This window comes from Acipenser ruthenus, chromosome 1 (genome assembly GCF_902713425.1).
Source record: "Acipenser ruthenus chromosome 1, fAciRut3.2 maternal haplotype, whole genome shotgun sequence".
In the NCBI taxonomy this organism is placed as follows: domain Eukaryota; kingdom Metazoa; phylum Chordata; class Actinopteri; order Acipenseriformes; family Acipenseridae; genus Acipenser; species Acipenser ruthenus.
Window position 1 is genome coordinate 107,254,084 of NC_081189.1, and position 19,294 is coordinate 107,273,377.

The following is a 19,294-nucleotide window of genomic DNA, read 5'->3' on the forward strand; positions in this document are numbered from 1 at the left end:
TTTTCTTAGACCTGAATTGTTCCAGTTATGAGAAACCAAAAGACTATCTGCAAAATGTTAATAAAGCTAACAGGACGATTATTAAAATATTCCTTAGCATTTATTTAAGATGTTTTAAAGCATTCAAATATGCTTCCCATCATTTTTCACTATAAATATTGTCCTTGTGGAAGGGAGAATTGTCGTCTTTCTTGAACAAGTACAATAACCACAGGCAGGCAGAGAGGGTCACATTTTTTGCGTGTTCCCTTTCATTTCCCATTATAGTGCAAGCACAGCGTGAAAGGCAAATAAAACCTAAAAACAGGCTGCATAAACAGATCATAAGTAAAATGTACTGTTCTGCACCACAGTATTGGGAAATACAGTAAGCATTGGAAAGGCTGTGCCTCTTCTACAGTCTGTCATCCTCCAATACATTTGTGAGCAGCAGGTAAGGAAAAATGCTGAATTTCAGAACGACAATCTTCAGCTGACAGAACAGCATTACTTCAAATTTTTTTTTTTTTTTTTTTTTTTTTTTTAGTCATTTATTATCTATAACTAATGGCAGTTCTCGTACATTTCTGTAATATGATTCAGTGATACCAAGAAACGTCTTTGGGCTTCTTTATATTAATTTTATTTCCTACATTGTACTCTAGTACAGTCTTCAGCTTGTATGTCTTTAATTTGGCAGCTCTTGCATTTCAACATGGATTCTAATGACATTTTCTTGCTAATAATATTATATAATTCCAGCACACAGATTGAGATAACAGCAAAAAAAACTATAGTCAAGTAGGGAAATAAATAAAGTCATTTAATACATTGGGTTGAACAAAAGAGCTCTTGTGACATTGTAACATGTGACATTTTCCAACAGTTGCATGTGACTGTTTCAATGGCTGAATGTGCTAAATTGCCTACAAAAAAACTCTTCATCCTCATCAGCCAGCTGAGCCTAATTGAGCAGAGGCAGCAGCAGCGGCTCAGCCATGCTTACTGTTAGGTGTGCGCTCGTCAGGATCCGATGTGGAGTCCCATACTGTAGCAGTAGTGGCTGCGTGGGAGAAAGAACAGCCTGTCCTTAAACTAAGGGCAGCTTTTCACCTTCACTGCAATGCAGTTTATAAAAAACGTAATTTTCAGTCAGCAAGTGACCAGGATGTTGAAATGCGGTACAACTCGAGGCTGACAGGTTAAGTGTCGTGTGAAGCGAAGGGCAGGAAATGATCGTCATCCGTGGTTGCCAGCCTCCCTGGGTGGATCTTAATTTGACCATGGTCCAGCAGCCCCTGGGTAGGTAAACAATACAAAGTTGAATGTTTTCTGCACATGGACTGTTTTTTAATGGAGGTGCTCAGTAATATTTTTTTTCCTGTGTCCGGTTACAGTACAGTCTCCTCTCCAAACAGCTGCTAAACCTGGTCAGTCTATTACTGTTTAACGTAATGAGGAGAGTCTTTCAGGTCTATGTTTCTTGTCTAATATTGAAGTAAAATAATTTAAATTGAATGAAACACTTGGTGCAGGGTTGGGATTGGGGGTTGACTTGTGTGTGAATCAGTTAAATGTTTCTGGTTAGAAACCTTCTTTTGCTTGCAGTCTGGCTTTGCCATACAGTAACTTGCAAAAAAAAAAAATCAAAATTTGTAATACAGTATCTATCTATCTATCTATCTGTACTGTGATGCAACACATTCCAAACACATTTCACACATGTAATGTGGTACTTTTAGTTTATTTTAAGAATTTGTGGTCTCTCTTGAAACTTTGACTAATACTGTAGCTTGTTGCAGTGTATTATTAAATTCTGTTGTTCTAGTTATCCTATCCTATCCTATAGATATACCCTCCCCTGTCTTTGCTCGATCCCAAGGCTGAACAGCCACAGATGACCCTGCTCCAGACCTGCCAAGACCAGGCTCTGTTTACTCCCCTTTTTTATTGAATAAGAGCTACGTCCAATCACAGGAGAGAAGAGCCTCTTTCATGTCTGTGTGATCAAGGTGTGATCCCTTGGCACTGCACATGTCCTTATTTACAAGTTTGTGGGGACTAGCGCTAGATGGACTGCCTGTGGAATACTTGTAGTGTAGTTCTGGGACCAGAATGATCTTTTAAAAATTCCCAGGAACATTTAAAAATTGGCTGAAAGAAATTAAAAAATATATGGTAGCACTATATTATAGGTGATTTCGCAGAAAGGTCTCCCACTGAATTACGGTACTTTACAAAACAAAGGAAGGAAACCGTTTTCCACACAGCATTGCAGATTATGTTTTATTTATTTCAGCGTTTGATATTTCTGCAAATGCAGAGCCCTGTTGCAATGCCCCAGGGGGTACGACCTACCGTTTGAGAACACCTGATCTAAATGATTAAATGTGTGACTTGTGAAAGAACGAACACATACACACATACTGTACATGTTTTAAGTAATATACAGTGTTTGCAGAAAAAAAATGTATTCTCAGTTTCTGTGATCCTGCCTTTTAAAGTGATTTGAGATTAGGGCAGAACATCCATAATGAGTTGCTGCAGTTGGTTTCCAACTGCATACTTTACTTGTGCTGTCATAAATCTACTCTAAATAGAGCTGGCCTTGATAGATAATGTTTGCTCTATATCCAGGTGTTCACGTAACTTTTAACATTAGGTTTTCACATGAGTACCAGCAGAAGTAGTTTGGTACTCACCAAAATTAGGGGTCATCATCCAAGTCACTGTCTAGCTCCACCTCCTCAGGGTTCTCCCCAGGCCTTTTCCGCAGCCCGGCTGAAAAAACCCAATCGCCCATCTTGCAGATGTTACTGTGCCATTAACAATAATAATTGATTGCTCTTCTAGCAGACTAGAAGTATGGAGTAGTGGTTAGGGCTCTGGACTCTTGACCGGAGGGTCGTTAGTTCAGTCCCAGGTGGGGGACACTGCTGCTGTACCCTTGAGCAAGGTACTTTACTTAGATTGCTCCAGTAAAAACTCAGCTGTATAAATGGGTAATTGTATGTAAAAATAATGTTGTATCTTGTAACAATTGTAAGTCGCCCTGGATAAGGGCATCTGCTAAGAAATAAATAAAATAATAATTATAGATGTATTTCTTAGCAGATGCCCTCATCCAGGGCGACTTACAATTGTTACAAGATATCACATTATTTTTTACATATAATTATTTTTTACACATTATTTTTTACATACAATTACCCATTTATACAGTTGGGTTTTTACTGGAGCAATCTAGGTAAAGTACCTTGCTCAAGGGTACAGCAGCACTGTCCCCCACCTGGGATTGAACCCACGACCCTCCGGTCAAGAGTCCAGAGCCCTAACCACTACTCCACACTGCTGCCCATGTACTGTATTGTACTGTAAGGTGATATATAGTACATAATAGCTATACATATGCACCAAAAAAGAAAAGCGTATTCCTTTTGTTGAGATATTGTAACAATATGTACCCAGGTGCTTGTGAGAGATATTGGGGGTTCATATATAGAGGCTGTATGCCTTTAAGAAGAAAGGCATGATGGGATATCAGCTGAACACTTGTCAGCTGACATACAAATGCTTAAGTGCAGAGGTGCTGGATTATTACACTGCGGTTTCATGCAACAGTTATGATGGTGACCAAACGTGTGTGAGTTCTGTTGTGTTAAAATAAATGATTAAAATGATCAATTGCATTCAAAAAATGTAGAACAGCGAAAAACAAAAATAGACGTGCATTAACAAAATGCCCTGAAAACTTAACATAAAGAAAATAATTAAGCTAAAAAGGAAGTGAAAAGGTTTTTTTTTTTTTTGTGAACTCCAATAACCCCACGATATCTTTCCCCAGTCAAACCGTAGAGTGCCTAAATAAGCACGGTAATTTACCAGAATAAAAAATGTAGATATAGTCAGAAAAAAGACAACACATTATTCAAATTCTTTGTCGTATTATATATTTAAGGTAAGGCAAGATTATTTTTCTGTTTAAAAGTGCTCCTGGCTATAATGTTCTTCCGCTCGGCTGTACAGAATTCCTGGGGAGAACCCTGCTCCTCTTCTGACAGTTCAAACAATTGGGATGACAGTGTCGGAGACCACAATGTTTGTTTAAGTAGGAGTCTGTATTGCTGGTTATTACAAATTTTAACAAATCAAAATACAGAAACCAACTGTAGTTACAGCTGGGAGACCTTTTTAAAATTAATGAAAAACAGGCACATTTAGAAACAAAAAAATCAGAATGACTTGCAGTTTTCTTACTTCCTCACATACTGCCGGATATTCCTTTTTATACTAACACAATAATAACAAATATTGTGTTCTGTATGACAGTACTGCAGTTTACAGAGTATTGCACTTCTAAACAGTTCAAATCCCGAACCTACATTGTATCCTGACACGGGCTGGTTCACACAGGGACTATTTTGGTACAGGTCACGGTTGGGAGGTTACAGGGTAAATAAAGCTACAGTGGCTCAGACTGGCTGTTGCTATTGAATCAGCCTTAAGGGACAGACTGAGGGGGACCAGGAAAGTAACTGTCATTGAAACTGTTACTGATTGTTCATCTGTTATTTATCTATGCAAAAGCAATGCTGCCAGCTATTGTAGGCTGGTTTATGGATAGCTAAACTACAGTACATAGCTAGAGCCATTGGTATCTAGATTAGATACATTTCTTCCCTTTACTCTACAGTGGTTCAGACATACCATATTGGATCTAGACCTCCTCAAATCTGTCCCTTTTGAATTGGGGAAGCAGGCTGACCGCCCTTGATTCATATTGGAAATTGCTAAGGAGGAGAAGCCCTGGTGTAAATTGGTCTATTCACCATTGTATTGTAGTGTTGGTAAAGTTGACAGTGTTCTCTCTCTCTCTCTCTCTCTCTCTCTCTCTCTCTCTCTCTCTCTCTCTCTCTCTCTCTCTCTCTCTCTCTCTCTCTCTCTCTCTCTCTCTCTCTCTCTCTCTCTCTCTCTCTCTCTCTCTCTCTCTCTCTCTCTCTCTCTCTCTCTCTCTCCATCCCCCATCCCCACAGGAGGCTACACAGGCTGGGTTTGCTCTTCTGGGAGTGGATGTGTTGAGGCAGCAGTGTGCAGGGGATCAGAGTGGGTGGTACTGTGAGGAGGTAAACTGGTTGCTGAGAGCACAGTCAGTCCCCACGGGAATGCGTCATGACATCAGTGGTTGTTGTTGACGGAGGAGGATCAGTCGTGGAGTATGTCAGTGTGATGGAGAATCAGCAACAGGTGAGAGAAGGCAGCGCCTGTCAGGCCTGGTGTACTGTCATGATTTTCCAAAAGCTAAAATAATTTTCTTTGATTTGATTAAGTTAATTGAATAAAGGAAAATCCTGCACTCAGAAATACATTCAGCAACAATTTGCTTTCAAATTCTATTTGTGATTTTAAAAAAACAGAGACTTGAGGGGAAAAAAAACAGGTGTTGTGTCCAACAGCCTTTGTCGGGTGACTGTCTATTGGTTACATATTGTACAATAATTGAACAGCCTGCAACAAATAAACAGTAACATTAGTGCTGGGACAAACATGGAATTTTCATGTTTGGATATCGGTTCAAGATTTAGACAAGTATTCAAATCTTCGTTCATTTGCAAAACGTTATGAAAGCCATTATGATAAAGTTGAAAAATATCTCAGAAGTAAGAAAAAGTGCGAAGGCCTTACTTACCATAGTGAATTAACTACAAAACAAAGGATGCTAATACATAAGAACATAAGAACATAAGAAAGTTTACAACTGGATTTGCATTTGGCACTACTGCACACAAGCTGGCTTACTTTCTCAGGAAATTAGAAAAGACAAGTGTCCCATCCAAAAGAATGTGGGAGGACACAGAGTACGCAGAGAACAAATAAAACTCCCTCTGTTTTAAATGAATTCCTGAACATGGTTTGTTTTTAATAAACGCTGTTCTGCTTTTGTTACTGTTGTATCATTCTAATGCTGTATATCCACTAACTGGACTGTAACATGGCCTTCTAGAGAGCTAGCACCAGTGGGGTGATGTCACCCAGCGGCTCCTCCTTTTAGGTCCCTCCATTCTTACTCTATTTTCTGTATTTTTTTGTAAGGTACGGTTCTGTAGTAATACTCTGCACAGGTTTGGAGACAGCTGGGTCTAAGCGCTACTGTTCTTAGGTTAAAATAATCAAGTACTACTGTAGGCTGCGTGCTGGTACAGGAGAGCTGTATGCACCTTCCTATGTTAATGTCCTAAAGCACACACTGTGAATCCCTAAACATAAGACGTCCCTGTTAGCCTGCATTACACAACCTTATAAATATCCATCAAAATGTTGTTTTGTTTTAAAACAAGCTTACTGTAATGAATCCGTATCAGACTGGATTGAGAAGCAAGTAATGGATTAAGGATATTTTGTGAATTTAAGCCGCTCATGTTTGCTGGAACAAGTTTCATAAGATTTCTGTTTTAATGATTGATAAGTGTCACTGCTCATCATTAAGATCCCCTCACCCCTGGTGTGTTTGTTTGGCAGGAGGAGGGGCAAGGCGAGGAGTACCCTGCAGTGATTGTGGAGTCGGTGCCCAGTGCCAGACTGGAGCAGTGCTACGCAGCGCAGGTCCTGGTCTACGATGATGAGACTTACCTAATGCAGGATGTGGCTGAGGAGCAGGAGGTAGAGACTGAAGTAGTGGAGTTTGGTAAGGCTTACAATGAACTTCCATCACTCTCCCGCACAGACATATACACACCCATAGTCATTAAAATTGCACTATAGTTTGCCTTTTTACCGAAAGCCATTATACCAAGTCCATAAAATGGGTATTTTTTAGATATTTTCATAAAACGATTTTACAGAAACAAAGAAAAAACATACAGATTTAATTTTTTCTAATGCTGCTTTGAAGTTAGACAGTTTTTAAATAGGTTTGAAAAGGCTTATTTTACTGACTACTGTCGGCTACGTGATGCTACAGGAGAGCTGTATGTCTAGTCATTAGTTTAAATTCAGGGAAATAAAATTCACATTAGAAATGGCCAGTTTAGTCTTCTCCAGTCAAGCACAATATATTTAAAGCTGTGTCCAGGATCCAGGATAAGTATTAGGTGTCATTACTGTATTTTAATATAGTACATGTATATAGTATAGTTTAGTGTGGTCCAGTGGTTAAAGTCCAGGGCTTGTAACCAGAAGGTCACCGGTTCAAATTCCACCTCTGATTCCACTGTGTGACCCTGAGCAAGTCACTTCACCTCCTTGTGCTCCATCCTGTGGATGAGATGTTAAATCAATGTCCTACTGTAAGTGACTATGCACATAATGCGCAGTTCACACCCTACCTCGGTAAAGCGCTTTTTGATGGTGGTCCACTATGAAAGGCGCAATATAATAATTAGTAGTACATGCTTTTAGTACAAGGACAAAAAAAATAAAAAATACTAGCCAATAATAGCTACCTTGTAATGAGATCCACTGAAAAACTCCATATTTAAAATGCTAATTCTACCTGTTTTGTAACTGCACCAGTTTGTTAAACCCAGGTATGTGGATATTTTTATCATCAGATTCTTCACAGCTTTATTTATTTATTTATTTTTTTAACATTAGGGAATTGCTATAGCAAATGGAGGTGGAGTTTATTTAGCAGACACCTTTATCCAAGGCGACTTACAGAGACTAGGGTGTGTGAACTACGCATCAGCTGCAGAGTCACTTACAACTACATCTCACCCGAAAGACGGGGCACAAGGAGGTTAAGTGACTTGCTCAGGGTCACACAATGAGTCAGTGGCTGAGGTGGGATTTGAACCGGGGACCTCCTGGTTACAAGCCCTTTTCTTTAACCACTGGACCACACAGTCTCCTTATAACTCACGGCACTGAGTCCTGAAGGCAGCAGAGCTGTTGCCACAGAAACATTGTGTAACCTCTGGACACAATTTAGCATCAGAGCTTTTGAGGTAACGTTCTCTGGACACGATTACACCGTGTAACAATTTATTTATTTATTTTTTTTGGTTCCTGGGTAGTAAGTGTTATTTCCTAATTGCTTATGCCTCAAAAGTATAGAAAATGGCTATTATTCCCCCCAAACTTTGCTTTTGTGACCAGGACAGTGATATTTTGAAATTTACCTATTTTCCAGAACATTCCAGATAGATTCAGTGCTGAGTAAACTTGGAGTAACTTCTAGAACTTTCTAGAACTTTCCAGTAATATAAATAGTAGTATAAATACAGGGGCCTTAAGCCCACCAGTTCAGTTTAGTTCCAGCTGCCTAAGTGGATACATATCTGCATTTTTCTGAGATGGCATCAAGAGGCTGCAAGCATCCGGCAGACGCATTTTGCTATGTCTGCGGCCAATTTATCAAGACAAGAGCGAAAAAGTACTCCGTGGAAGCATCTGCTAAGATGTGTGAGGCCTACAAGGCATATTTCGGCATGCCTGTCGGGGATCAAGACAAACCCTGGGCACCTCATTTCACCTGCGAGCACTGCAAAAAAACTCTGGAAGGTAAGATGGACAATTGTTGCTCGGAATTTTATGTTATAAAATTTGTTAAAATTTTTAAAATTGTAAAAGTTTTTAATTTTAAAATGTTTTACAATTTTCAATGTTATTGAAAAAATATATCATATATGAAATGTATGTTGCGAGAATCTCTTACACATTAGTCATGGGTGAAATAAATGTATTTTTGTAGGATGGTACAGAGGGGAAAAGAGAGCCATGAAGTTCGCTATCCCAAGAATTTGGCGGGAACCCACTGACCACTCAAGCAACTGCTACTTCTGCATGGTGGACCCGTCCAAGCAGACCGAGCTCTCTGTGGGGAGGAACAACGTCAAGTGGGAGCCACTGGTGGACCCCCGGAAGGTGCTGATGCCACCACTGCACATCAGATTGGGCCTTATGAAACAATTTGTCAGAGCCCTAGATAAGGAGTCGGCAGCCTTCAAGTACCTTCAAGACTTCTTCCCTAAGCTGTCTGAGGCAAAGGTCAAAGCCGGTGTCTTCGTCGGACCACAGATAAAGAAGATCCTGAAGTGCAATGAATTCCCCAAGAAGCTCACTAGTAAGGAGAAAGCGGCTTGGAACAGCTTTGTCGCAGTGGTTCGGGGCTTCCTGGGCAATCACAAGGCCAAAAACTATGTGGAGCTGGTTGAGACTCTGGTGAAGAACTACGGCACAATGGGCTGTAGGATGTCCATCAAAGTCCATATCCTTGATGCTCATCTTGATAAATTCAAGGAGAACATGGGAGTGTACTCGGAGGAGCAAGGCGAGCGCTTCCACCAGGATATACTGGACTTTGAACGCCGCTACCAAGGACAGTATAACGAGAACATGATGGGAGACTACATTTGGGGGCTGATTCGTGAAAGTGATTTACAGTATAATCGTAAATCTCGAAAGACTACTCACTTCTAAATCTTTTGTAGTCATTTTTGTATTACTTTAGTATAAATACATGTTAATTTGGATTCATATGTTGTTTTTTTCTGACTTTATGTGAACGAAAAGACACAAATTCGCCTGTTTTCTCATTGGAAATAGGTAAATTTCAAAATATCACTGTCCTGGTCACAAAAGCAAAGTTTGTGGGGAATAATAGCCATTTTCTATACTTTTGAGGCATAAGCAATTAGGAAATAACACTTACTACCCAGGAACAAAAATTGTGTTACATAGTGATTAGCATCAGAGCTTTTGAGGTAACAGAAACATTGTCTGGACACGATTAGCATCAGAGCTTTTGAGGTAACAGAAAGGAACAACCATGTCATGTCCGGTTACCAGTTACATTTAGTACATAGATCAAAAACATGGGATACAAAATTGGTACATACTTTGTGTAAATAGGCCCCACTTCACATAACTTATTACATGCATTCTGTTCTATATAAACCTGCAAGTCATGACAGATCAGACAGATGGATAGAGGGCTGATAGCATGTGCTAGTGATTTAATATCCAAGTCTGCAGAAATGAGTAATGTAGTGAGGATCAGTCTAAAAATGTGACGACTTTACAAGCCATGCTGGAGAACAGTGTTCTGCCCCAAATGAAAGAATTGGGCGATGGTTATTAGAACAATTCAAAATCTTACAGACTTGTCATTCTGAATTGATGGCCTATTGTCTGCCAATGATGACCCCACAACCCTTTTGGTATTTCTAATTCAGCAATAGAACCATGATTCGAAGGCATCAGCGGAAGCTGACTGTGTTGTGGAGGCAGTTTTAGCCTTGGCCTCTTTCAATGTTTTAACATTTTAGTTGAAGTGAATGTTGCATACCAGTTGTTAGTAGTCCATCTGTTCATACAGTACTCACCACCTTAGTATTGTATGACTTCCAAGCTCTTGCTTAGGAATTTTCTAGGAAATATGTTTTGATTGTTACAATTTCCATAAAAGGAAGTTCTCAATGGACACAATGGGCCAGAAAACCTTGTTTTTAAGCAAGAAATGAACCACGCTGAATGTGTAGCTATAGCAGCTGTTGTACGGTTTAGATCTGCCTTTCTCCTCAATGGTAAAGCCAGCCCATCATACACTTGGAAACATGGTTCCAGAACATTTTTCCAGACAAATGTGTCCTCGTATATGATGGATGTTTTCATGTTTCCTGGGGTAGACCAGGGTTCTACTTTGAGAAACATTTTCAAGAAACATTCTACCTTTAGCCTATCAGGCGAGACTGAGCATGAGTATCTTAAGCGTCGCTCATTTAAAGGATTATGGTGTGCTCCTCTCTCTTAAGGTTCAGTATCCACTCCCTTGTCCACACGACAACTGGGCTAAATGACTTCAGTTTACATTGTTTTACAGTCTCACTCTTAACTACTTCAGAGCCCCTCTTATGGTGAGAAGTGCAGGACTTGACTTGGAACAGTAACATATGAGGCAGTCCCTCTTGTGGCCAATTGCTGTATTGTTGGCATTGAAACAAGGAAGTGTATTTTCTGTAGTATATTGCAGAGGTTTTACCCCTGGGGGTACTTCTAAGGGTCATAGGGGGTATGCAGGACAACTCAGAAATGCACGGATGAAAATGAAAGTAAAAGAAAATAATAATCTTGAATTGATTTTGTTAACAGTATTATATATTATCTGTAAACCACTGTGCATAAATATTGCATTTTTGTTTAGCAGCTCAAAGTGAACCGCAGATGAAATAACAGTCTACTTTCCACCAGTATGCCTACGTGATTTTGATACGGGTGGGTGGAGCAGAGGTCTGGTGACTATACCTATGGAGAGCGCTCAGCGCTGCTCATTAACTTTGCTGTTTTCAACTTGCTGTATAATTGAATACTAATCAGTGAAGCACAAATATTTCTGCATTTTTTTAGAAGTATAAATGCTCCAGTAAACATAAATAATAATAATACTCAGATGGTTTTTCAGTTTATCAGTGTTAGTTATTACAATTTTATCTTGAGGTTAATGTTTTGTTATTTTAAATGGCACACATAATTATGCTGAGATGGGAAGTAAATGGTAACGTGATAAACATTTACATACAGACTATTTAGTATTATTTATAATAACTTTGCAGAATAGAAAGCGAATATAGTGTTTCCAAAGAGATAACCAAATACTATCATTTAATTCTGTGCATCCAAAGACATGTAATTAAATTTAAGAGTCAAACCTACTGTTTGGTATTCTGTCCTAAACCAGCAGTTTGTCAGTCCCAAACTGTTGTAACATAAATTTATATATTAAATAAACGGGGAAAAAATACATGTGTTAATCTGAATATTCTGCCTTTTATGGCAGCTGTGGTACCATTCAGTCAAGTGAAAATTGTACAGGGGTACTTGAGCTGAAAACTCCAGACAGAAGGGGTACAGTTTCAAAAAAAGGTTGAAAACCCCTGGTATATTAGATCATTCTGGAACTTGACCAGGTCTGATTTTATATATCAAAATTTGGCAAGCTTCTTGGTTAACTTTTTGTACCACTTTTTAGATTTCAGGGTGTCAAATAATTTAGAATAATTTAGAACTTGTAGTCTTTAAGTCAAGATCTAAGGATTATTACCACAAGTCAGAGGGTACTTTATTTTGAAAGTGTTTTTGAATTAACTGCCTAAATAGTTACGTTGCAAGGAGGGCTTCTATCATTGATCATTTGTAATATTAAAAACTCCAGAATTATCATCCTTGTCTTCAGTTAGAAATAGTTTCTCCACAGCATCAGTGTAAAGAAGCTGACTAACTTTATAACCTCCTGGGCAGATACTGGTTTGGCTGAGGATTTGTCTAGCTTGATCGGGGAACATCAGGGCTAAACAAGGTACTCTTTTTTTTTTTTTTTAAAACCTGCATCAGGGTAATAATACCTTGACATAAGAGTGTTAACTCCATATAGGCATTGTCTGGACCGGCTCCAAACAAGCTGAAAAAATACTGAACAATAGATTCTGCTTTTATTTTGATTTATTTTTTAGTTGGGCTTTTATTGTTTTAATCTGAGTTCCCTGTTCTATGTAAAACTGCTTTTGGTAGTGCCTTTTTGTTCATATTGTTACTACAGTTGTTTTTGTGCTGTACTGTACTGTACTGTACACCAGCAAAAGAGAGACACCTAGGTGTTTCTTAAAAGAACTACACCATTATAAAAAAGGCTCTCACTGATAGCAAATGAATGAAGCCTTGCAATTTTTAGATGAACACAAAATTGACATCCTGTTAAAAAAACAAACAAAAAAAAAAAACATGGATGCAAATGGCCTACATGCATTGTTCAGTTGTCATTTATAGTAAGGGAGCTGTTAACATTTGTACTAAATAAATATTTGCGACCAGAATATTTGCAGAATCACACCCATAAAACCTATTTTGCTCCAGAAATGTTGGCGACTTGTTGCAATATATAAAGTATGTATTGTTAGTGGAATTTGATATTCGTGCCAAAAATGTTAGCGTTTTTTTTTTTCATACGGGAAAAACGCATAATAAAGGGTTTGCAAATATTTATGGCTTCACAGTACTTGTTTAATTAATAGTTCAGCATATGATGTTTTGCGTAAAGCAGGCCCAGGAAACAGAGTTCAAATGCATGGTCTTCAGATGGGATAATTGGTAATGTTTAATAAAAAAAAACAAATATTCTTCAATTTAGCATTTACTGGTTTTCAGGTAAGCATTTAAGAATTTAGGAACACTTGCTGTATAATAACTCTAGAGAAAATGATCAATTTTGAATGTGACAGTGCTATTTTTTCTGCTTTAATACATATCATGAAACATCTTTTAATACCTATTTTTAGACCGTGAAATAAGCAATTTTTTACTGTAAAAAATAAATAAATAAATAAATAAAATAAATAAAAAATACAGCACTACTGAGGTTTTCTATTTATTTATTTATTGAATAGTTACAGAACTCACTACTGCTAACCAATACATCTAAGAAAGTAACAATTAATTGTACAGCCATTTTTTATTGTAAAATATTTTTTCATTCATGGTTGCCACTTTAGTTGTTTCAGGACTGAATTGTGCAATCTTCTCTCTTGTTATGCCATGTGATTTTCAAATTAACTGTCCTGGCACACCATCGTTAAACAGATTAACTACCTGGTCTGTGTCTGGAAAGTTAAAGCCACTTTTTACTTGAATGGAGAATGTTTGTCTTAGTGGGTTCAAAAGGATTAGTAGAGGTGTTAGGAGCTGGAATACTGGATGTTATGGCTTCCCAACGTAATTATTGCTTTTGTGAAATAATTAGCAACTGATTTTTAGATACTGTTGTTGTGGGTCATTTACTTAACTGGAGATTCTTTTTTTTTTTTTTTTTTTTTAAATAATTTAGTCATTGCCAATTAGTTTTTATTATTTTCTCCCTAATTTGAAATGCCCAATTATTTTTTAGGCTCAGCTCACTGCTACCACCCCTGCGCTGACTCGGGAGGGGCGAAGATGAACACACGCTGTCCTCCGAAGCGTGTGCTGTCAGCCGCCCGCTTCTTTACACACTGCGAACTCACCGTGCAGCCGCCTCAGAGCTACAGCGTCGGAGGACAACGCAGCTCTGGGCAGCTTACAGGCAAGCCCGCAGGCGCCCGGCCAGACTACAGTGGTCGCTGGTGCGCGGTGAGCCGAGGACACCCTGGCCAACCTAACCCTCCCTCCACCCGGGCGACGCTCGGCCAATTGAGCGCCGCCCCCTGGGAGCTCCCGTCCACGGTCGGCTGTGGAATAGCCCGGACTCGAACTCGCGACGTCCAGGCTATAGAGTGCATCCTGCACTCTAGCGAGTGCTTTTACTAGATGCGCCACTCGGGAGCCCCTCTTAACTGGAGATTCTATAGTATTTGCAGCAACTTGCTGAAATTGAGTTTTTGAATTCTGAAAAAAAAAGTCCCTGGTATTTACTTTTTAAAAACTTGCTCTTCCAAGCAAAATGAGTATGTATAGACAGTAAAGATAAGATGAGCAGCAGTCTGTTTTAGAAGGGGGCGCATTTACTCAAATTCAATACCAGGGAATCCTAAAATATTTTTCCTGGTTACTCTGAGCTGCACATTCTATTGAATGTGTTAGGTGGCATTCCACAGAACATCATAACAAATACAGTGAAGTTGAAAAAAATATTGCAGAAATATGTACAACACAAGAGAAAGCAATGGTAAGTATGGAGTTGGTCCTAAACTGTATACTCCATATAGTGGTGAAGAACAAATAATACAAACATTACATTATTACTGCCAACAACATTAATGATAACCTTATTCACAAGCTTTACTAAAGTTTATTTTGTGTCTTCTTATTCACAAGCTTTACTTCAGTTTATTTTATGTCTTAATCCTTTCTACTCTGAGGCCCTGGACTTGAAAGTGAAATTAATTTTGTGATTTCACTGAGTTACTAAAGGAATTGGCAGAACTAGGAGTGTATGCCTGGTGTTTGATTGAATGCCAGGGATGTTCAGGCCAAGATTACAGTGTGCTCACAGAGCTATAGGGGAAAGCTTTCTTGTCAGCTGTTGGCACAATGCCACACTCATTTTATCTTTTAAGCCCCTTTCACACTGGCATGCTCTACTTGGGTCGGAACCTACCCTGTGTCATGCGGGTCAGGTATGCGATTTCACACTGCTTTTGATAAAGCAGTGTTGACCTGGGTGACATAATCAAGTGCACAATGGGTGTATCAATGTCTTATTATTAGTATCCTTATTGATGTTTGAAAAAAATGTAATTGTGATTAAATTGTATTAAATTATGAAATTATATATATATATATATATATATATATATATATATATATATATAATTATAATTGCAAGTAATATGATCCAATTTTTATATTTACAAATATGTAAAGATATAAAGGTAAAGAAATAAGCGGTTTCCGTAAACTTCCAAAGGGATTGGTCAAGTCTAGAGAATTTATGTGACGCAGCGTGGAGTTAAACTGATTTAATCAATGTACAATGTTATCAACATTAAGCAGGGCAGGGCAACAACAAAGTTGTAGGGTCTACTGGCAGTAAAACCGCTTTCGTGCGAAACGGGTTTAAATAATAGTTATATCTACACATACGGCTTTAACTGTTATTCTTGATATTCCACTAATTTATAGAAAGAGTTCGCTGACTATTCAATTCATAACTAACTGTTCATAACGAAAGACATTTCGGCGCTAGTAGCAGTGTGCTGAGATTCGGCGCATGCTAAAAACCTGAATTTATGGTCCTGTGGACTCAATTAACAGCATATACTGGAATGTAATAAAACCGAGAATAAAAAAAATAGCCAGCGTCTCCTTTGTTTGTATCTGTCGCTTTTAATTTGAATATGAAAAAAAAAAACCGTGAAAACGCGCTTGTCCACAAACTCAAACTGATTTACACTATGTAAAGTAGCTAGTAGAAAAACTAAGTAGCTTTTACTAATACTGCGATGCACATTTGAATTGCGCGTGGTTTTTCTGCTGTAATGAGGCAGAAAAGCTAAGGAACAGACAGTAGCAACTGTAAATAAATCGGTCGAATTAAAAAAGGTAATGTCCCTGAATTTAGTGACGGTAGCAGAGAAAGGATTTCCTGTGTTTAGCGCGGAAGGATCGCGTTGTTGCTGACAGATGTGAGGTTCTCAGTTGAGGTGATTTCCTGTGGCAGCGGAGGGATCTTGCTTGTGCCCCTGTGTATGTGTTTCAATGCAAGTCAATGTGAAGCTTGCAGCTCTGGGAGAACATGGCGACTTCTCTGCATGAGGGACCCGCTAACCAGCTTGATCTGCTCATCAGAGCCGGTAACACTTTGCAAACTTTTTTTTCTCGATCCCGTGGGTTCTTGCTTTTGATTTTCGGTCTTTTGGAACAGGCTGCTGCAGACAGTTTCGTGAAGTTGTTTGGTAAAGAAATGGAGTGCAAATCAGGAAGTGATCACCTTGGTTGGCAACCTGCATGGCGTTCTGTGCTTTTCCTGTTTCAGGGATTGCAAAGCACTCCTTTATTCATTATTGTGGATTTGTGGTTTTAAGTGCAACTGTGTCTCTGGATCCCACTGCGGAGGATGGGCTTGAAGCTGGAGTTTATTTTTGCTGGTTTCTCTGGGTTTTAACTGTGGTTGGTCCGACTTGCTGGGAAACCAGGAAGTGTAGTAGGTTGTTGTCTTTCTTACGTCTTTGCCACGCTGTCTGACTCGGACAGACTTGAAATTCTCCGAATTGTCATTTTGATTGACGTATTGTTTAATACATATATTTAATTACATGCAATTAATTGAAATAACACAAAATTGTTATTTTCTGCTTTCGATCATTGCAGCAATACATTTAATTACCTCTATCTATATTATTCAATGAGAGGTGGAAGTTGCTAAACAGTTGTGTTATACATGCAAAAGAATCATTTAACCTTAGGTTGCACTGTTAAAAATAATCGGGGTCCTTCTAATAGAGTGTTTTTGTATTAACTGTAAAATTGGTATTTTTGTGCGTTTTAGTGATCTGTCATTTTTTACGTCAATAAACGTGGGTGCGAAACTACGTAAATGTACTTTATTACCATTTACAATAAAAGGACGCCTAATTAAGATATTGTTGATTTGATATAGTCAGTTTTGTTTGTCCATCTGGACAATTTCACAGTCGAATTATTTCTGTGGGCTTTCTTTTTTGTAATTGTTTGATGGCGGAAGCGCTGGGATGCGTGCAGGTGGCGTGTCTCTGTTGAGTGACAGCACCACCTGTCCAATGGGCTTCCAGAGATGTTCGAAATTTGAGCCGTGGCCAGTAGCATAACGGAGATTGGAAGGCGGATACCATTGTGACGGCCAATGCGAGGCGGGGCGGGGAGTGAATGACAGGGGCTTTGAGAATGTCTGTAGAGCGAACTGGAGGGAAAGGGAGTCTAGAGTGTAAACACGGAAGTACGCACTACTTTATTGATCTAGAGTCCCTGTGCACAGTATACTGTTCCGTTACTTGAGTACTTTTACATTTGCGAGCATATTTCCATAAGAAATTAGGTGGTTTTACTTTTTACGGTTTTAATTAATTTTTATTTAATTTTTTTAAATTGCATATGCTGAAAGTGCAGGAGACGTTCGCTGTGTTCTCTCAGGGCAGTGTTGGCGTTACTCGTATCCTGCCGCTTCCTATGTTTTATGAACAGCACATGTATTTATTTATACATGTGTGCGCTATGTAATTGTAATTTTATACATTTTATTATAGATGTTATAAAATGGATAGTGTTTTTATATTAATACGTGCGTTTTGCAACCTCTTGCAGGCAGCTGCATTCTTGAGTAAAATTGTGTGTAAATACCTACTTCCAGCTAGAAATGAGTTAGTACGTGTTATTAAAGTACTGTGCACTGTAGATATATTCTTTGAGAATCCCGGTTGTCTCATACATTTCATACCTACTTTGTCTGTATAGATGTGTTGTCTCCACGTCTACTGTAAATGTCTGAGTTTATTCATATTTTAGTTGTTTCTACTCGGCGTTTGGAAAATACATCGAGAGCCGCCTTCATTATTATTATTGTTATTATTTGTTTATTTAGCAGACGCTTTTATCCAAGGCGACTTACAGATACTAGGGTGTGTGAACTATGCATCAGCTGCAGAGTCACTTACAATAACGTCTCACCCGAAAGATGGAGCACAAGGAGGTTAAGGGACTTGCTCAGGGTCACACAATGAGTCAGTGGCTGAGGTGGGATTTGAACCGGGGACCTGCCCTTTTAACCACTGGACCACACAGCCTCCAGACTGTGTATGATAATCTTTTAATTCGTTTTAATGGAGATAATTCATTTGAATAAATGAGCAGCAATTAAAGGGCATATATCTTTCCCCAGAATATGTTTTATATACAGTACTATTGCTTATCTGACCTGCCCGTTGTTTAGTGCAATTAATATGACCCCTGTTATGTATTTTGCATATATGATTAAACAGTGTGTCACTATATGTAATATGTAGATAAGTTACAAAGTTTATACATAATAATAAGAAGAATGAAGTTTCCAGGACTGGAGAGATTGACATATCCATCGTTTTATTTTTGTAACTTTATGCAGTGTGTGTGTGTGTATATTTATTATTATTTATTTCTTAGCAGACGCCATGTGTGTGTGTCTATATATACACAATGTAATTGCTCTGTGTTCAGTTTCAAGCAGTCCATTGTTGTAATCAGCAGTATTAAGCTCTTGTAAAGATTAAGAACAGCTGGAAGTTATTAAAGGCATCTGAGTGCTGAGATTTACAGGACTACTTAAATGTCATGTATTCTTTTCAGACTTGGTGTCTCCTTTCCTGTTTTTCCTCACGCGGCATGCATATTGAGCTACAAGAGTTGGTGTCTGGCACGTTATTTTCTATTGCCATAAACATATTCCATTCCACTCCAAAGAGATTCACATAGATATTGCAGTCAGGCACAAGGAATGCAATATAAAGATATCAGACTCTTTTTTTTTAAAATAAACTTGATTACCCCATGGTTCACTAACTAATCCCAGTGATGAAACATGATTACTTAATATTTAACTTTTAGTTTTATTACATTTTATTGTATTCATTCTTTTTGTGAAAAACATTTCCTTTTTACTCATGTTGAATTGAAAGGCAAGTGACCCAGCTAATAACACAGCCCTACTTGACACACACCTAAGGTTCACACCAAAACAAGGCTTCCATCATTAAAAAGAACCGAGCCAATGATAAACTAGTGCTGGGACAAATATCCTAATATTCAAACAAATATTTTTTGACATGTATTCGGATACAAAAATCAGATGTTCGTATTCGCTACAAATGACAAAAATACCTTGCACTTATTTACCGCCTCACCA

General features: G+C 38.5%; 2 protein-coding genes across 3 annotated transcripts in view; both read left to right on the forward strand.

The window, feature by feature from the left end:
- Positions 1 to 19,294, forward strand: part of LOC117420927 (ETS-related transcription factor Elf-2-like) — a 49,262-nt gene that overhangs the window by 10,659 nt on the left and 19,309 nt on the right. The window contains exons 2-3 of one of the 2 annotated variants that reach the window (XM_034034689.3): positions 5,013 to 5,223; positions 6,496 to 6,661. In XM_034034689.3, coding sequence (XP_033890580.3) covers positions 5,149 to 5,223; positions 6,496 to 6,661 — 241 coding nt within the window. In that variant the 5' untranslated portion in view covers positions 5,013 to 5,148. Of the gene's footprint in view, positions 1 to 5,012; positions 5,224 to 6,495; positions 6,662 to 16,038; positions 16,236 to 19,294 lie in introns of those variants that run through there. The other variant, XM_034034690.3, reaches the window with a different exon arrangement.
- On the forward strand, positions 6,669 to 13,376 carry LOC131739473 (uncharacterized). Its single transcript, XM_059033679.1, has 2 exons — positions 6,669 to 8,478; positions 8,669 to 13,376. Exons 1-2 carry the CDS (start codon positions 8,271 to 8,273, stop codon positions 9,394 to 9,396), a joined length of 936 nt encoding a protein of 311 aa, XP_058889662.1. The 5' UTR covers positions 6,669 to 8,270; the 3' UTR covers positions 9,397 to 13,376.